The sequence below is a fragment of the Phlebotomus papatasi genome, chromosome 1 (genome assembly GCF_024763615.1).
Source record: "Phlebotomus papatasi isolate M1 chromosome 1, Ppap_2.1, whole genome shotgun sequence".
In the NCBI taxonomy this organism is placed as follows: Eukaryota; Metazoa; Arthropoda; class Insecta; order Diptera; family Psychodidae; genus Phlebotomus; species Phlebotomus papatasi.
In genome coordinates this window covers 22,158,879-22,174,888 of record NC_077222.1, presented here as the reverse complement: position 1 = coordinate 22,174,888, position 16,010 = coordinate 22,158,879, and the positions used below count along the sequence as shown (strand labels likewise).

Here is a 16,010-nt window from a genome sequence, read left to right as displayed (position 1 = left end):
ACTGTCACTTGCATGCCATTCCCTTCAGTTTGACTGATAAGACGTTTCATAGTGTGCGTGCGTAAAATGTTGTGAAATATTTTTCAAGCTGAAAAAAAGGTGATTTCAGTGAAGTGTTACAGAATTAATAGTGGAAAATCAATTGTTCAAACTCTAAAGAGAAAGGTAATGTTGAAATTTCCGTGAAAATTCAATTAATGTCGCATTAAAGACGCATTGAAAAAAATGTAGCACGCAAAAGCGCAGTGCGTTTGAGTTGCTCACAAATCAAAAACAAAAACAAGAGGAATTTCCCTCAATTTGCGGCGTGAAAACTCGCCAATTTCCCAAGGAAAGTACACATAGAAAATATCTCATAGGCTTCATAGAAAAGTGTGATATTAAATACTAGAGACATTAGATAAATCAATTAAAGGGTTAAGGAGAATTTTCCGTATTCCTGATTGCAGGAAACTTTCTGAAGAACCGTGCCTAGAGAAGTCTTTTGGGTAGATTCTACCTAGTCAATCACGATAACTACTAGTTCATTTTGCCGATTTTGCCTCTCAAAATTGATTAATTGCAGTATTGCTCTTCCCCAGAGCTGCCCTTGTCAATTAGTCCAATAAAAAAAGCGAGGAAAGGTGTTGTGAATGGTCATGAAATGTTATGCGATAACCTCTGGTCTGGGCTTTCGTGTGTTGAATCTGTTGAATCATAGATCATATAAAAACGATGGAAGGAAGTCATGGGGGTTCACGCGAGAGACTTTTCCAAGATTGCATTGATACGGCTTGTATCGATGTCCGGAAGGCTTTTTGTGTAGTCTCCCCATAATTGATTTAGAACTGCTACCATGCTCTCTCTAGGATGAACTCTAAGTAAACTCTAGCTTAGAGAGAGCAATCGTTTGTTTTTCTTTATGAAACCTAGAAGCCAAACGGTTTGAGATATCAATCTGAGGTTTTAAGAAACCTCCCTAAAAAAATATAATTTGTTGGCCACAATTTTTTTCCTAAGTTTCTCCTCCTTTCTAAGATAGAGTCAGATTACAGTAGGTAGACTCTCACTCAATCGGCCCTTTTTCAATCGGGCGAAAAATGTTGTTGACAATTTTCACGTTTAATTATGAAGCTAATTCGCTCAAATTCGTTGTAGGTCTTCCTATTTTATCGTGATTCTTTATAATTGAGCGCTTTTTGTGGAATTTACAAAGGCTTTGACGCCAAAATCTATCGTTAACTCTTTCGTCTCCTTTGGGACACTAGGTACCCATGGAAACAACAATTTTTTTAGACTATCTAGAATCGGTAAAAATCCGATTCTTCTGAATAAGTACAAACTATGAGGATGTCCAAATCTAGGATATTTTTTGCAGGATCCTAATTAACTCCTGAGCCTAGATATTTTTGGTCAAAAATCGTGAATTTTCGATTTTCTGCTTCCTTGGAGATATTGTGACTTTTTTGATATTTATAGACCAGAGTAAGGAAAAACCTCTCGGGGCCAATAAGTATGATAACTAACAATTACAGATTGCATAAATTCGAAAAACATTTCTTTCTTAAATTTTCAAAAAACTTGTTCAAACTTTATGGGTACTCTCATCTGCAAAAATCTAGAGGTCACATGTAAGGTTATCCCGCCAATGCCCGCCATTTGCTTTTTGACACCAACCTTGAAAATTCCAAGCAGGAGCGACATTTTTGCCAATATGGCCGATAATTTTGACATTTGGCAGCGAGGGAGATTGCTTTCAAGGAAGTTTTTCCTATTCTTCCTGATTTTGGTGAATTCTGATTGTCCAGGAAGTGTCTTTTATGCTTTTGAGAAAGCTTAATGTGTCTACAATAACATCGTGTTGAAAGAAATATGTTTTTTTTAAAAGTTATGTGTAAAATATTATGAGGTATCTGTTTACAAGCAGGAGCTGGGTGTCTTTTTTAGCACTTCCTGGACATCCTACAAGATACTGGTCAATAATTCTTCTTGTTTTAGTTATCAACATCGTACAGGAGTCCTTTGACACGCACAAACAGTTTACAAAATCGATAATATTGGCTTTGAGAAAATTGAAGTTTGTATCCTTTGCGTTCTTTTGGGGACGAGAGTACCCTTGAGTTTTCAAATTTCCCAGAGGAGGAAAAAAATCTTTCTCTGTAAAAGTATCATATTTGACCACTAAGAGTTACAATAAATTGAGTTTTACTGAAATTCGTTTGCTGGATATGTTGTGGTCCGGAAAGAGTTAAACCGGATGACATTTTGCCCCGTATTCCTGATTGAGAGAGAGTCTACTGTACTTGATAATGCATTCAGGAGGCAATCTATAACAATTTAGAACATTGTCCGAGTTCTCAGCATTTGGAAAATGCTTCAGGTTGTAGAGAAAACTAAATCGGTCGTTAAAAAGATATCGTTTTCATTCCCAATATTAGTTCTCATATAAAAATGAGAAATAAGCATTTTTTAATACCTTTGTATTCTGAAATGCTTCTGCATTATCGACTTTTTTCTGTGTTGGTTCCTATCACGACTATTTGGTGGTGTTAGAACACGGCAATGACTGAGGAAAATAGTCGAGGCAGGAACCATCACAAAGAAAAGTCGATAATGCATAAACTCTTGAGACCAGTGAAGTACTAAGAGAAATGTTCAGAAGAATGATTTCTTTTTTTAATCTTTCATTAGAATAGTGCCATTACTGCAAAATCATTCTCAAGAAAATAACTCAAGAAACGATTTAGTGGAAAAATTTTGAGAATAAAGCTTAGTAGTATTATTGAGGTTAATCTGTATAATGCCGTACCTTAGACACACTTAGACTTAAGCCGAAAGACGGCTTAACGTAATTATATAGTCAAAATAATAATTTGACTAAATTTCCATAAGTTTCCCACTAACTAAAGGTCTTGACAGACGTAAGGATTAGCCGAGAGACGGCTTAGCGTAATTATATTAGAAATATTGGTTAAAGTACATTTCCATCGTTTTCCACTAAGTCGTCTCTCGGCTTAAGTCGTAAATGTAGGGGCTGTATCCTCCAGATGTGAGAGTTTGATTTTGTGGGAAAAGCTAACTCTCCGTGTGGAACTTTCCTATTTGGTATAAACTAAATTTTCGATTGGAAATTTTCTCATCAAAAACCGGGGAGAATTCTCGAGTGGTATTCCCGGTGGGAGTTTGAATAATTTACATAGAAAATAAGCAAATAAATTAAAATATCGCATTTTTTTAAAGTTTTAAATGGTTTTTAAATGATTATTTCACTTAATAAATACAATTTCCGTATTTATAATAAATTTCAATGAAGTTTTTTCCTTAATAAACTGGGCAGGAATTTCGAACTTTTTTTTATTATCTGTTACTATTTGTCAAATTTTTTGAGTTTGATACCAAAATCATTTTCCAAATTGTTTATTATTTTAGTTTTATTTTGTTTCAGCTCTCGTGAATAAGAAATCGGTTGTGGCCATTTAATGAATAGATCTTTGAATAACCTATTTATATTCTTAATAAATACTAAATTGAACAGATTTTTAGCAGTTTACTTGGCCGTGAACTCTTTAAAAACTCTTAATTTTTGTTTTCACTAAAACCTGAGAAAAAAGATCGCATATTTTATAGGGAGTTTATCAGGAAAAGGTTCTTTTTTAGTAAATTGAAATTGTTAGATCTTAAAAACCAACAAAACAAATATTTTAAACAAATATTTTTAATTTTTTATATTTAGGTGTTCTTTATTAAATTAGGAAAAAATATATTGAGTGAGATTCTTGATATTCGCATCTATATTATCCTTTTTTATTCGACATACAATCTAAGAAAAATTGTAACTTCTCTATTGAAAAACTATTTACAATATTTGAAACGCTTTTCTTTAGGTTAATAAAGTTTTTATTTGAGAAAATTCCTTCAAATATTCCATGTAAAATAGAAAATAAAACGGATAACCCCCTTTGTCCTTTCTAAATTGTTTTGTGGCAGAAATTACTATTTTTTGAGCTGTTTTGAATCGGACAGTGATGAAAGTAGGACACATTTAAAGTCGGACCATAGAAGTAGGTTTTTTCACACAAATTCATATTAAATTGAGATGTTTCTTAAATACCTGAAGTTTCGAGTTTTTTGACGAAACGTTGTTTGTTCGGCTGTGTGTCTTTGTGTCCAACCGTTACCACGCCTAGAGCCCAAACGGTTAGGGATAGAGACTTGGGACGTTTGGGACCTTTGTGAGGCACTCTCCCTCATAAGACCCATAAGACGCTTTCCCTTTCTCTGCAAAACCTCAAACCTAAAACACGTCGTGAGAATTTCCTTAAGCGGTCTTCAGACTAGATGTTTAGCCCAGTTCTCGTAGGTCTCAAATTCTAAGTAGTGCGCAATTTAATTGCTCTTTGAGAGCCTAATAGGTTATTTACCTTTAATAATCCAATCCTAAGTTAAATTTTCCCAAAAAATCATGACTGATAAGAAATTAGAGCAGTTAAGCCATTTCGCTAAGGGTTAGATGTGAAGCCCGTATTATATTTGGATATGTTTTAGAGATCACCCAGGCGGGCATTTCGTCCTTATACGGAAATACCGTTGAATCATTCCTAATAACGGTTTTTAAAGTCAAAAGTTAAAAAGGCTCTAGAGCACTTATTTTCTGACAAGTCTGAATCGGCTCTAATCGATTCTGAGCCGCTTTATAGTCCCCAATTGTTTTTAATCGTAAAATTAATTTTATTACTCTTAAAACTACTTTGTGGGATCTTTTGAGTGATTTATAAATCAGTATCGGTTGAGTACTGGTAAATGATGCGAAAGTACTTTTGAACTATGGCATCTAATGCCCTAGATACACTTAGGACTTAAGCCAAGAAACGACTTTGTGGAAAATGATGGAAATGAAGTTTAACCATTATGTCGAGTTTAATCGCTAAGCCATCTCTCGGCTAATCCTCAAGTCTGTCAATACCCTAAGTTGTGAGTTCGAGCACTTTGCAAAACCCGAAACGCTTTGCCACCCTATTTTTACTGACGCTCCCAGGCAATTTTTTCATACGTCTAATAATACGAAACAGAACTGATTTTAGAATCAGACTAAACCTCCAGATTGAAGTCTGCATAATGTTCTGGCTTGTAAGTGCATCAAATGACTTACAAAAGAATCGAAAAATTATATTGGTCAATTTAATTAAATAGAACTGGTATTACCAAAAAGGTCAAGGCCGCATTTTCATAAATTAAAAAAAAATTAATAAAGTAAATTTATCGAATGAAAGAACGATCTGCGCTTGAGCCCAGAAATAGCTCAAAAGTGAATGGGACTGATTGTAGCGTGTCTCTGCAATCATTGCAGGTGAGTCACGGTGTTGTGATCAATGCAGCATCCGGAGGAAGAGTCTCCGTGTGATTTGGCGTGAGAGCTGGAGGCGCAAGAGTTTGTGAGAAGGCACAAGAAAATGCCACTCGCCCACCGGATCAATGACGATGCCCATGTCCAACGATGCAGCCTGAGAGGCAAAAACCGAGAAAGGTTGTGAATTGTATGTGGCGCTTATTGCAAAACCATTCTCAATTCCATCGCGAGTGTTGTTGTGAAGGCAGCGCAATCGGCTGTTGGAGTCGCTCTCAAATCCCGCCAGTTGTTTCATGATCGTTGATCTGAACAGAGCGAATTAATTTTGTGTCTCCGGCGTTTTTTTTTTTAATTTTGGAAATCTCAATATTTCCCACTTCTGAAAATTGTGAGCGGTATTTTTTTTTATTCTGACGGGAAGTGATCTTTTTTTTGGGTGAAAAGTGCAAAGATACCTCATAGTGGATTAGTTTAAGACAAATCTTTGAGGTTTTTATTGTAAAGTGTTGTTCAGCCACAAGAAAAAGCCAGCAAGAGCTCAAAAAAAGTAAAATTGCTGTGTATTCAGTGGAGCTGTTCTTACAATATTGTACAGTGCTGTGAAGCAATAGACACGACTAAACGAGAGTGTGGCACTTGGTAAATAAGGAGATATTTTACCATTGAGCGCAATTTCATTTTTTTTCATCATCTTGAAGCAGTGTAATTTTTTTTTAAATTTTACTTAAAAGTGTTTTGTCTCATATTCCTCTCTGTCCCTTTTGCAATCTTCTCTCTCGTGCATTCTTTCAGTCCTATAATTTTCTTGCACAAGAACGCCAATCTACCCGATCAATTGCGATTGGAGCTTTTTAGTCGGTTGAGATTGTGATACACTGAATGCAAGAAGTTCAAGAATTGTGTTGAGAAAACAGTGGAAGAATAGTAACAGATAAGCGGTTTTGTTTTGCAAACAAATCTCTTGGTAACCCTTGAAAGATTTGTGGGATTATTTATGTCAGAGCAAGAGTGGGCTATGTTGATAGGGAAATACATATGGGATAGGCTTCTTTTGGTCCAAGTGCTCCATTTTGTCCCTCTGGGATTCAAAATATTTTTTATGATGTCCATTTGTTTATTTTGGCTAATTTATGCGAAGGCGAAAGTCAATTTCGTGGTCTACAACTTTTCGGAACATTGAAAGTTTGTGCATTCACAGCTAGTTTCGCTAGTCTAGTTACTTTGAAAAGAATCCTATTAGAGGTTTTTCTAGCTTTTTTTATATTTATGAAATTCCCTTTCTGTATCACACCAGATGAGCAAAATTAATTAATAAACTCCTGAAATGTGACTATTTTAATTTTATTGTAAAAGAATTGTATTTTCACCGGTTTAGAGTGAGAATTTTAGACATTGATAGATAGATAGATAGATAAAATGTTTATTTCATGTCATTAGAATATAATTCTCTTTCTGACTATATAATAAAATTTTTTTTGAGTATCATTTAGTATGAAGAAATTATCTAATACCTTTCTGTTAGAAAGGAACTTCTTGAAATTGGTTTAAAAACTAAAAGAAAAGGCATTTTCTCAGAATAATATTAAAAAGTTCTAACTCAAGCGCCTCTAGCGGGAATTTTCTAAATCTTGTGTATCCGAAAAAGTTCTTAAGTAACTTTCTGCTTAAAAAAAGTAATCAAGATTAATTCAAAAATATTTTAAGTGTAAGATTAGATTTTCGAAAGAAAAAGTATAATTTCTTCTGATAAAAACTATATTCAAACGCCTCTCGCGGTAATCTTGGGAACTTCTTATGTGCAAAAAAGTTTTAAAATAACTATTTTAATGAAAGTGTATTCAAAACTGGTTTATAAACCCCTGAAATGTTACGACTTTAATTTTAGTATTGATAAAATAAATGTCCTCTGTACAATAAACTAAAAAACTTATGATACAAGCGCCTCTAGTAATCTTATAAATCTTGTGTATTCTAAAATCAGCAATAGGGGAAGGCGCGCTACCCCAAGCTCCGGACAACTCATTTTTTTTCCTATATTCTTAATGGGTTTAACCAATGGCTCTTTTCACGAAATTTGAGGCATTTTACTAGCTAATAAAAATGTTATAATGGATCATTCATTAAGAACATATTGAAAAAATTAATTGTTTGAAGCTTGAGTCATTCCGAAGGTAGCGCGCTTTCCCCTAGTACTTTTCGTTTTTAGGAACTATTAATATCGTTCACGAACTTATCACAAACACGAGTAACTGTGTTATCAAACTTGCACATTAAAATTTTAATATGATTCATATTAATTGTCACTGGTGAGAGTCCAAATGTGTAATTTGTGTGTTTGAATCATTTTATATTCAAAATTTGATCTATTTGTTGATAAAAAGGTAGACTTGGCCCGCAAAATGTGATATAAATTGATTTATAGCATTAATGCGAAAAATCAATACGATTTTCTCTTTAATTTTTTAATGTGAAAAATATTTATGCTTTAGGTAAGTTTAAACTTATTTTTGCAGGCCAAGTCCACTTCTTTATCAACAAATAGAAAAACCCCAAATATTAAGTGACTCAAAGACACAAATAACATATTTGGACGCTCACAAGCGACAATTAAAGTTAATCACATTAAAATTTTAATGTGCAAGTGTGATAACGCCGTAAAGAGTTTTAGTAGTCGTTTAAAGAGTAAGATATTCAGAGGATATTAAAATAATTCGATTTACGCTTTATTAAGGAAAAGAGAGGCAAAAATTGGAAGTAAAAAAAAATCTGACTTCTTTTACGTCAAAATATAACTTCAGATGACTCAATCGTTCTTAAGGGGTTAATGTATTATTCTTGTAGAAGTCAGTTCTTCCATTAAGTTTAAAACGGTAATATTTTGATAGTCGTGAGTCATTTCCCCTAGCTAAAATAGTACATCAACAAAGTGTTCTTGGGGAGAGGAATTCAGTCTTGGTTTGATCAAATCAGCATCACGAGATAATTATACGGTTACCCCAGGGCCCAGGACGTCACTCTTACATATTCAACAAATTTTTTGGTCATTAAACTATTCCGGTATACCACCACGGAGATGATGAGACAGTTTTTGATAATCCGTCCATTCACTACTACAACTTAAGCTCCCCTAAGATCTGAAGCTTTCAAAAACTTCAGATTATTTGGAATATTTTATAAAACTAATATATATATTCTATCTGTTTCTTATCATCAAGCCATAACCGGCATGCGCATGAACTTTGTGTATTCTGCAAACTTGTAGACCATGAAATTACTTCTTTATTCCAGAAAAGTAAATCAAAATTACATTAGTAACTCCTTTAATATCCCCATTAACTTTTCAAACAATAAATAGTTATTTCAAATGATAAATCATTTCCTGATTTAGTTTGATATTCCTGGGATTTCTGATATTATAATTCAGCATAATTTTCTCTGTTTATCCATATGTGGAAAAAATCATTTAATAGTCATAGTGTTAATATAGGTATTTAATAAAAATATAGCAAGAAGATATTATAATTTAATATTTAATTAAGATGAAGAAAATTTGCTAAAATCAACACTTTTAGAAAGGGACAGATAATCCTAACCGGCTTATGTAGGTGAGATTCTTAACGTGAGCTAACTCGGAGTGCATGCAAATTCGATTTGGAGCTGAAGTTGGGAGACGCCATTCAGTTATCTTGAATCAAATTCGTGAAATTATACAAATTTTGTATTTAAACCAAAATATCAAGGATTTGGATGAACAGGCACAAAAGTAATATATGGGTGAAATGTAGACCAGAATGTTCTCTATAATTTTCCCATAGAACATGATCTCATCGATTACTCAGAAGTCAAGATAAGCGAGGTTTTTTGTTTCTTAACTCGTTTTTTCATCCAGAGTGCCCCAAGTAGTCATTTGTTGAACTTCAACTATATCAAAGAATTGTTGTCTTTTGTGGGACTTTCCATTTAAAACCCTATTTTAAGTGTCTTGGTGGAGTAGAGGCAGTCAAATTGGCATCTGAGTGATTTCAAAGCGTTATTATTGGAAAAATCAATTTTTTCACACTTAAACGGCAAAATCGGAGTGATAGCGTAGTCTGAGTGGAAAATGATGTATGGACGAAATGTAGAGACAAATGTGCTCTACAATTATGTTGAAGTAATCATCAAAATCGGTTCAGCGACAGTCGAGATAATTGAGGTTATGTGATATTGAAATTGGTTTTTCGACTGTGGCGCCCCTGGTGTTGGTCCCACGAAGTTCAAATATTCTAGAAAGTTGTAGCATTTGGTGAGATCTTTCGTTTAAGCCCTCATTCATCAAAATCGGTCACATAGAACCGGAGATATGATTTTTTGAATTTCGTGAACTTTGACCTCTCATATCTCCGGTTCTATTGAAACCACAGCGCACATACGCACCATTTTGGAAACGTCCTAGACTGGACTACAACATACTAAAATTTCATTAACTTGCACAATGCCGTTTTTGAGAAAAGTGACTTTGAATTTCGATGAATTTTGACGCTATCACAGCGCCACCTATGGTAACTTTTTGAACTTCCATCTGAAAGTGCTCATCGAGACGAAACCAAAAAGGTAAAATTTAGGTCGCTATGTTAATTAGAACCGGAGATAGAGGCCGGTCAATGTTCGAACTTTGACCCCTTATAGCTCGGGTCAGGGGTTATGGATCGACTTAAGGTTTTTTTTGTTTGATAGGTATAATCAACGGCTACAACATGCTAAATTTTCATCCCGATGCACAATGGAATTTTTGAGTTATTTAACTTTTAAGATTTAAAAATTTTCTTTTTAAAAAAAGCGCCCCTAGCGGTGGTTTTATGAACTTGCGATGTTAGAAGGGGATGTGGCATTTCACGAGAGCTTTCCAAAAAGCCCTCACTTTTTAAATTCTGACAATTAGAACCGGAGTTATGGCCATTTTAAGAAATTTTTTTTGGACCCTTATAGCTCGGGTCAGGGGGGTCGGGGGACCTTAAGTTTGGTATTGATGGAAAGCTCTAAGGCCCAGCTATAACATACTAAAATTTGAGTCCGCTGAATGCCATAGGGGCGGAGCTATTGAGAAAACAAAAAAAGGGGGGTCTTCAAAATGGCGGAAGGAGGGGTGGGGGGTGGGGGGTCTATGCACCAAGTTGCAATTTTCACCCGATATATAACCTTTGCCGAAAACCGCAAGTCGATATCTTTTTTAGTTTAGGAGCTATTAAGCTCCAAAGAGCGGCCGGCCGGGAACGTAACTTAGCCACATATATATTCGGAATCAGGAAGTGGCGAAACACATTTTGGCCAAATTTGAGGTCGATCGGACGACATGAAATTTTGTTAGGATTATAGTAGGTGAGATTGTTAAGAATCTCACCTAATATCATTAAGGATATAAATCGTAACAATAACCAGTGATAATCCTACATCTGCTTATAGAAGTGTTATTCTTTTATTGCAAATTCGGATTCGGAAACTGGATGTAAAATTTGAGGTCTTTATGTCTCGTAGTCTTCGAGACGTTTTTTTTTTTAACTTTTTTCATTGAAATATAAAAGAAAAATATGAAGAATTATTATAAACGAATATTTTATATGCATTAGGGCCATTCGGGTAACTACTTAAATGTCCTTAATTAAGTATTACTGAAAATAATTTTCACATCCTTAATACAAACTACTTAATTAAGGACTTTAACAAAGGCCTTAATTAAATACTTAGTGATAATGCTAAGTTAAGTTAGATTACTTTCGCTACTCGCGACAAAGCGCTGACTATTGTCTCATTTTCAATAATTTTTTAAGTAGTTGAATGTTCAAGAACTCCTTAAAATTAAGTCATTGAGTTAAGAACTAAAGACTTGATTACTTAAAATGGTAGCCGGGATTCAAGCTAAGAGCTTTCAAAATGTTCTGATAGAACACTCACTCTACATCCTATAAAAGCCTTAAACTACCTTAATTTATTCTAACTTTAAGAAATAAAAAATCGTGTACCTGAATAATGTGCGCGATAAATTTCGTGGCGTGTGAAAATCCGCATAAAAATCGTATCTCTCGAAAATCCGAAAAAATTTCGTGTCCTGCGAAAAAATAAATGCGTGTAATAATGGCGTCTTTTATCGATTCCGGTCACGACAAATGCATACAATGGTTTGTTTGCCAAAATTGAAAAGCATCATATCCTTTTGTTCCTTCAAGAGCTTTGTAATCTTAAAATGCATACTTATTATTATTACACTGTGCAACAGTGATTTTGTCCCTGGGTTCTCATACTATTTTTTCTATTGCTAGGGTCAAATGATTTATGAAAATACTTATCATTTTGATTTCATTTTGTTTTTGCGCCTAGAATCTAGGCAAAACCGTTTTTGCCGTTTTTTGATACGATCAATTTCAAGGTTAAAAAACAATCTGAGAGAAAAGTTGCACATGGATGAAAATGTAGCTAATAAAATTCTCTATCAAACCCATAAAACAGATTGTTAAGGACAGTCCTAGTTTTAAGAGATATTTTTGATTAAAGTTGCTAAAAAGTTCGATTTCTCCATGTTTTCTGACATATATGAGACTACAGCGCCCCTGGTGTCGGTTGTAAGAGCTTCATCTGTCCAGAGGATTATCGGGCATGTAAAGGAGAACAAATGTTCCAATATTAAGAAATAAATCGGTTCAGCAGAATCGGAGATATAGGCACCCAAGTATCAAAACACGGCAAAGACGATTTTGCCTAGATTCCAGGCGCAAAAACAAAATGAAATCAAAATTATGAGTATTTTCGTAAATCATTTAACCCTAGCAATAGAAAAAATAGCATGAGAACCCAGGGACAAACAAAAAGTTTAAAATTGTTGCACAGTGTTATTGATTGTATCAATATATTCGTTTCTTTTGAATCATTGTCATTTTGAGAGATTTAGCCAGTTAATTTTGGTAAGGAATGTTTTCTTATATTGCGGATGCTGCATTCTTGCTCTTAGATTTTATTATTCGAATTTATAAAGGGAGTAGTCATGTTATCCGGTTTTTTTTAACTTGTCACCGGTTTGGAGCCCAAACGGTGGGAGATATCGACCTCCGGTCTTTTATGACCCCCCCATAAGTGCACATATTAGATTTTTTTCTCTTTCTCCACACTCCCCTCCATAACCATGTTTTTGCTTTATTTCGAAAACGACTTACAGATTGTTTTGAAGGTAGTCAAGGTCAATATTTCGCCTATTGACACGTATGACCAAAACATATTTTGATATTGAATTTTCAAAGGTCAAAGTTAAACCACTTTGGAGGGCCTATTCCTCAACCGATTTGCTTAAATTTGGATTTTTTGAAAGTCTTTGAAATTCTGACTTTAATGCTAATGAATCGGTAAAATGATCGTAATTGATCTATCTTTTTCGAATTTAATGTTTTATTTGTCCGTTATGCTTGTAACTCATGCCAGAACATTCTAAAATGTGCTTTTCCTATAAGCTATTTTTTATTTCGGATTGATTTTCTTATTTTTGAATAAATTTAATCAGTATAGGGGAAAGTGGTCTGCCTTTGAACGAAAAATGATGTTCAAAATTTGAGATTTTTTTCAGAGTAAACTACAACATGAGTTTTACTTTGCACTACACCAAAAAATTCTCTTGTTCATTAAGCTTCTATGCTTACCCCATTCAGGACTCGCAAGTCCTCAGTTTTTTCTGGTGAGGAACTTGAAAATGTGATGTCGATATATTCAAAGGCAGCCTGCATGGTCTGCCTTTGAATGTGGTTGAGGCAGCCTTTGAATCTTAATTTTTCACTGAGAATATTAGGGCTGTAACATTAAACGGCCCATAATTGATTAGCATGAACCCTAATGCACTCAATAAAACCACCACTGTAGTCAAAAGTCATTATACAACAACATTTTCTTCATTTTTCTGATGCTCTGTTTTTCACTTGAAAATTTATAAGAAAATGCCATTGAAGTTGACAATTGTCAGTTTGAAATATCCAGCTGGAGCAAGATAGCATGTTATAAGTATTTGTATGACATTCATCAAACCAAAGTAGGAGTTCTATTCTGCTCCCGGACAGGAACCTGTCAGATATTTCAATGTATGGAAAGAGAGGATTCAAAGTCACACAACATTAAAATTCAAAGGCTGCCGCAGAGCAATATTTGCAAACTTTTATCACCCACAAAATTTGTCTTATCTGAATCAAAATGTATTTGAAGAAATACCATCCAAGAATAACCTTCTATAACTCACAATAGAAGATTTGTTCGAAAAATTATTTTGATTATGAAAAAGCACATGAATTTTGGAACATCAAAATTACAGTTTAGAGCTCAGTTTCGTTTTTTTCCCCTAGAAACTAGAAAATAAGAGCTAGGGTCTGCATTTTTTAATGACTTGTGAGGATTATGAATAGCTATATAATATTTAATAGAAAAGAATTTATGCTTTAAAGAAAAATGAAAAAAAATTACAATATTCAAAGGCTGCCGCATTCAAAGGCAGACCACTTTCCCCTACTTTTGAGAATCCGTAACAGCGTTCTAAAGTAACTCTATCCACTTAGTTCTTGGACACTTATCAACTTCAAACTTGTTCTAACCTTGATATTATAGTTACGACTAAGAAATAAATCCTATAATCTTCTAGATAAGCTGATTTATTGGAGGGGTCATTGAAATCCCGAACTCGATATCTAAAACCGTTAGGCCTAAAATTTCGCAAAAGCCAAAATGAAAAATTATCGCAACAAGTCTTGGTAGCGTTGTAAAAGAAATATTTATTGTTGCCTTATCTCGATTGAAGAATTTTATTCTCCGTTTCATGCAAATGTTGCAAGAGAATGATGAAAGAAAATTGCAGTCAATTACCATTATATTTTTATCTCTTGCTTTTCACTTGTATAATATTTTTTTTTTATATTGTGATTGAATATTTTAAGATGAAATACCTTCTCACGATATCACTATACAATTTTACTTCCTTAAAGTTATAATGCAAGAATAAAACCGCAGTGAGAGAAGAATGTGCACAAGATACAGTGGTTGGAATTGAAATTTATATGAGATTATTAATGAGATAATCTAAAAAAAAGAAGCTAATGAGTTTAAAACATTTTTGGAATATTGAAGGGTTTCTATGTGATCCAAAGGACTTTTTGGGGACGATTTGTGTGTGAGTGGCATTAAAATTAGACAAGTTGAAAGCATAAAAGCATAAGAATGAGCTTCGTCAATTCCATCCTCTTCTCATCAACGGAGATGAGCAATTTTCTTCCATTCTTGGGAGTTATTGTCTGCGTTGGAGCCATGCTAACATTTCTAATCAAGTGAGTATTTTTTTTAAAGATTGCTTTTTCGCCTGGTTTGTAAAGTCCAAATATCACCTTTTAATAGTCAAGAAAAAGCCGCTCAGCGAAAATAGTATTATAATGTAATTTAACCTTTTCGCTCTTGTGATTATTTCTCTCTCGCTCTCTCTTCGCGATTGTGCAAAATGCGAAACACACGCAAGAGATTCCGTTTTCCAAATTGACTTCTCTATACATTTTTTATTTTATTTTTTCAAGGATGCACCCATAATGTCACAAACCACTCATTTCACTTTTGCTAAACGATGGTACATTATATTTTTCGCGCCTGAGATCATTTCACATGTGATTTAGCAAAATTTCACATTGTCTTGCAATTGAAAATGGGTCGTATTGGATCACCTTGAAAATAAATTGAAGAGACAAAAAAAAAAAGAAATCTGTGGGAGGAATTGTATGTATATGTTCTTACCACAAAGTAATATCCCTTTTCTGGCAAATTTTGCTAAATTTCCAAGAAATTATCACACTCAAAATTGCAATGAGTGCAATTATTTATGAGATGTAAATAGCATTTTCTTGATCTCTTCGTGAGGTAAAAATTTACACAAAAAGCCAAAATTGTGCATAATTTTGACAATTATGGGACTATTTTAAGATGATGACAGAGTTGTAAGATTTCACACTTTTTCTAGATTTAATTCTTACTTGTGATTATGTTTGATTATCTCTCAGGAAATTATTTATTTCTTTCAACCGGTATTTATTGCTACCCAATTTAAAAGCTGCATAATAATTTTTTGGAGAGACAAACACCGAAACCGGAGCCTATTTGGCTTTAAAATATGTAAATCTATTTTAGTTGTTCAAAAGTTGCTCAATTTTGATTTTGGAAGATTTTACAATTTCAAGTTAGGAGGCTATTTAACCTAGCGATTTTTTTTTAAATTTCTAGGTTATATTTTACAATTTAAGACAAATTTTGAGGTTAGAAATATTTAGGGTAAGTATGCCAAATTTCGGCATAGTTGCATGCAAGCGTCAAAGTTTCAAGTTTGAAATGTAATATTTTAAATACAAATTGATTTTTTTATTCTTTCTTCTTAAAGATTATTTCTTGGAACCTTGTAAAGAGTTTACCGTCTTCATTTACTCTAAAATCATTCTTAATACCGTCGTTGCGGGTGACTTTGCACTCGGGGGGTGACTTTGCACTCTGCTGTTCGTGAGAGTTTGAACAATTCTAGCACTTATTGATAGTCTTCGCCGATCCGGTCTACCATGTCAAAGTATCTAGGGATATGTTATGTACCAAGTAAGGTACAATGATCCCCAAAAGGATTCTTGTAGTTCCAGTAATAGTCAATGAAATGCTAATA

The 16,010-nt window shown here is 33.9% G+C and overlaps 1 protein-coding gene across 10 annotated transcripts in view; it reads left to right on the top strand.

Moving 5' to 3' along the window:
* Positions 1-22: 22 nt before the first annotated feature.
* Positions 23-16,010, top strand: part of LOC129798227 (cell growth regulator with RING finger domain protein 1-like) — a 92,284-nt gene continuing 76,296 nt past the window's right edge. For 2 of the 10 annotated variants that reach the window (XR_008751391.1, XM_055841260.1), the window contains exons 1-3: positions 23-165; positions 5,327-6,028; positions 14,453-14,649. Coding sequence is in view for 1 of the 10 variants with exons in the window: in XM_055841260.1 (XP_055697235.1) it covers positions 14,543-14,649 (107 nt within the window). In the remaining 9 variants the exon portion in view is untranslated. Of the gene's footprint in view, positions 166-5,326; positions 6,029-14,310; positions 14,650-16,010 lie in introns of those variants that run through there. The other 8 variants (XR_008751392.1, XR_008751396.1, XR_008751393.1 and 5 more) reach the window with 8 other exon arrangements.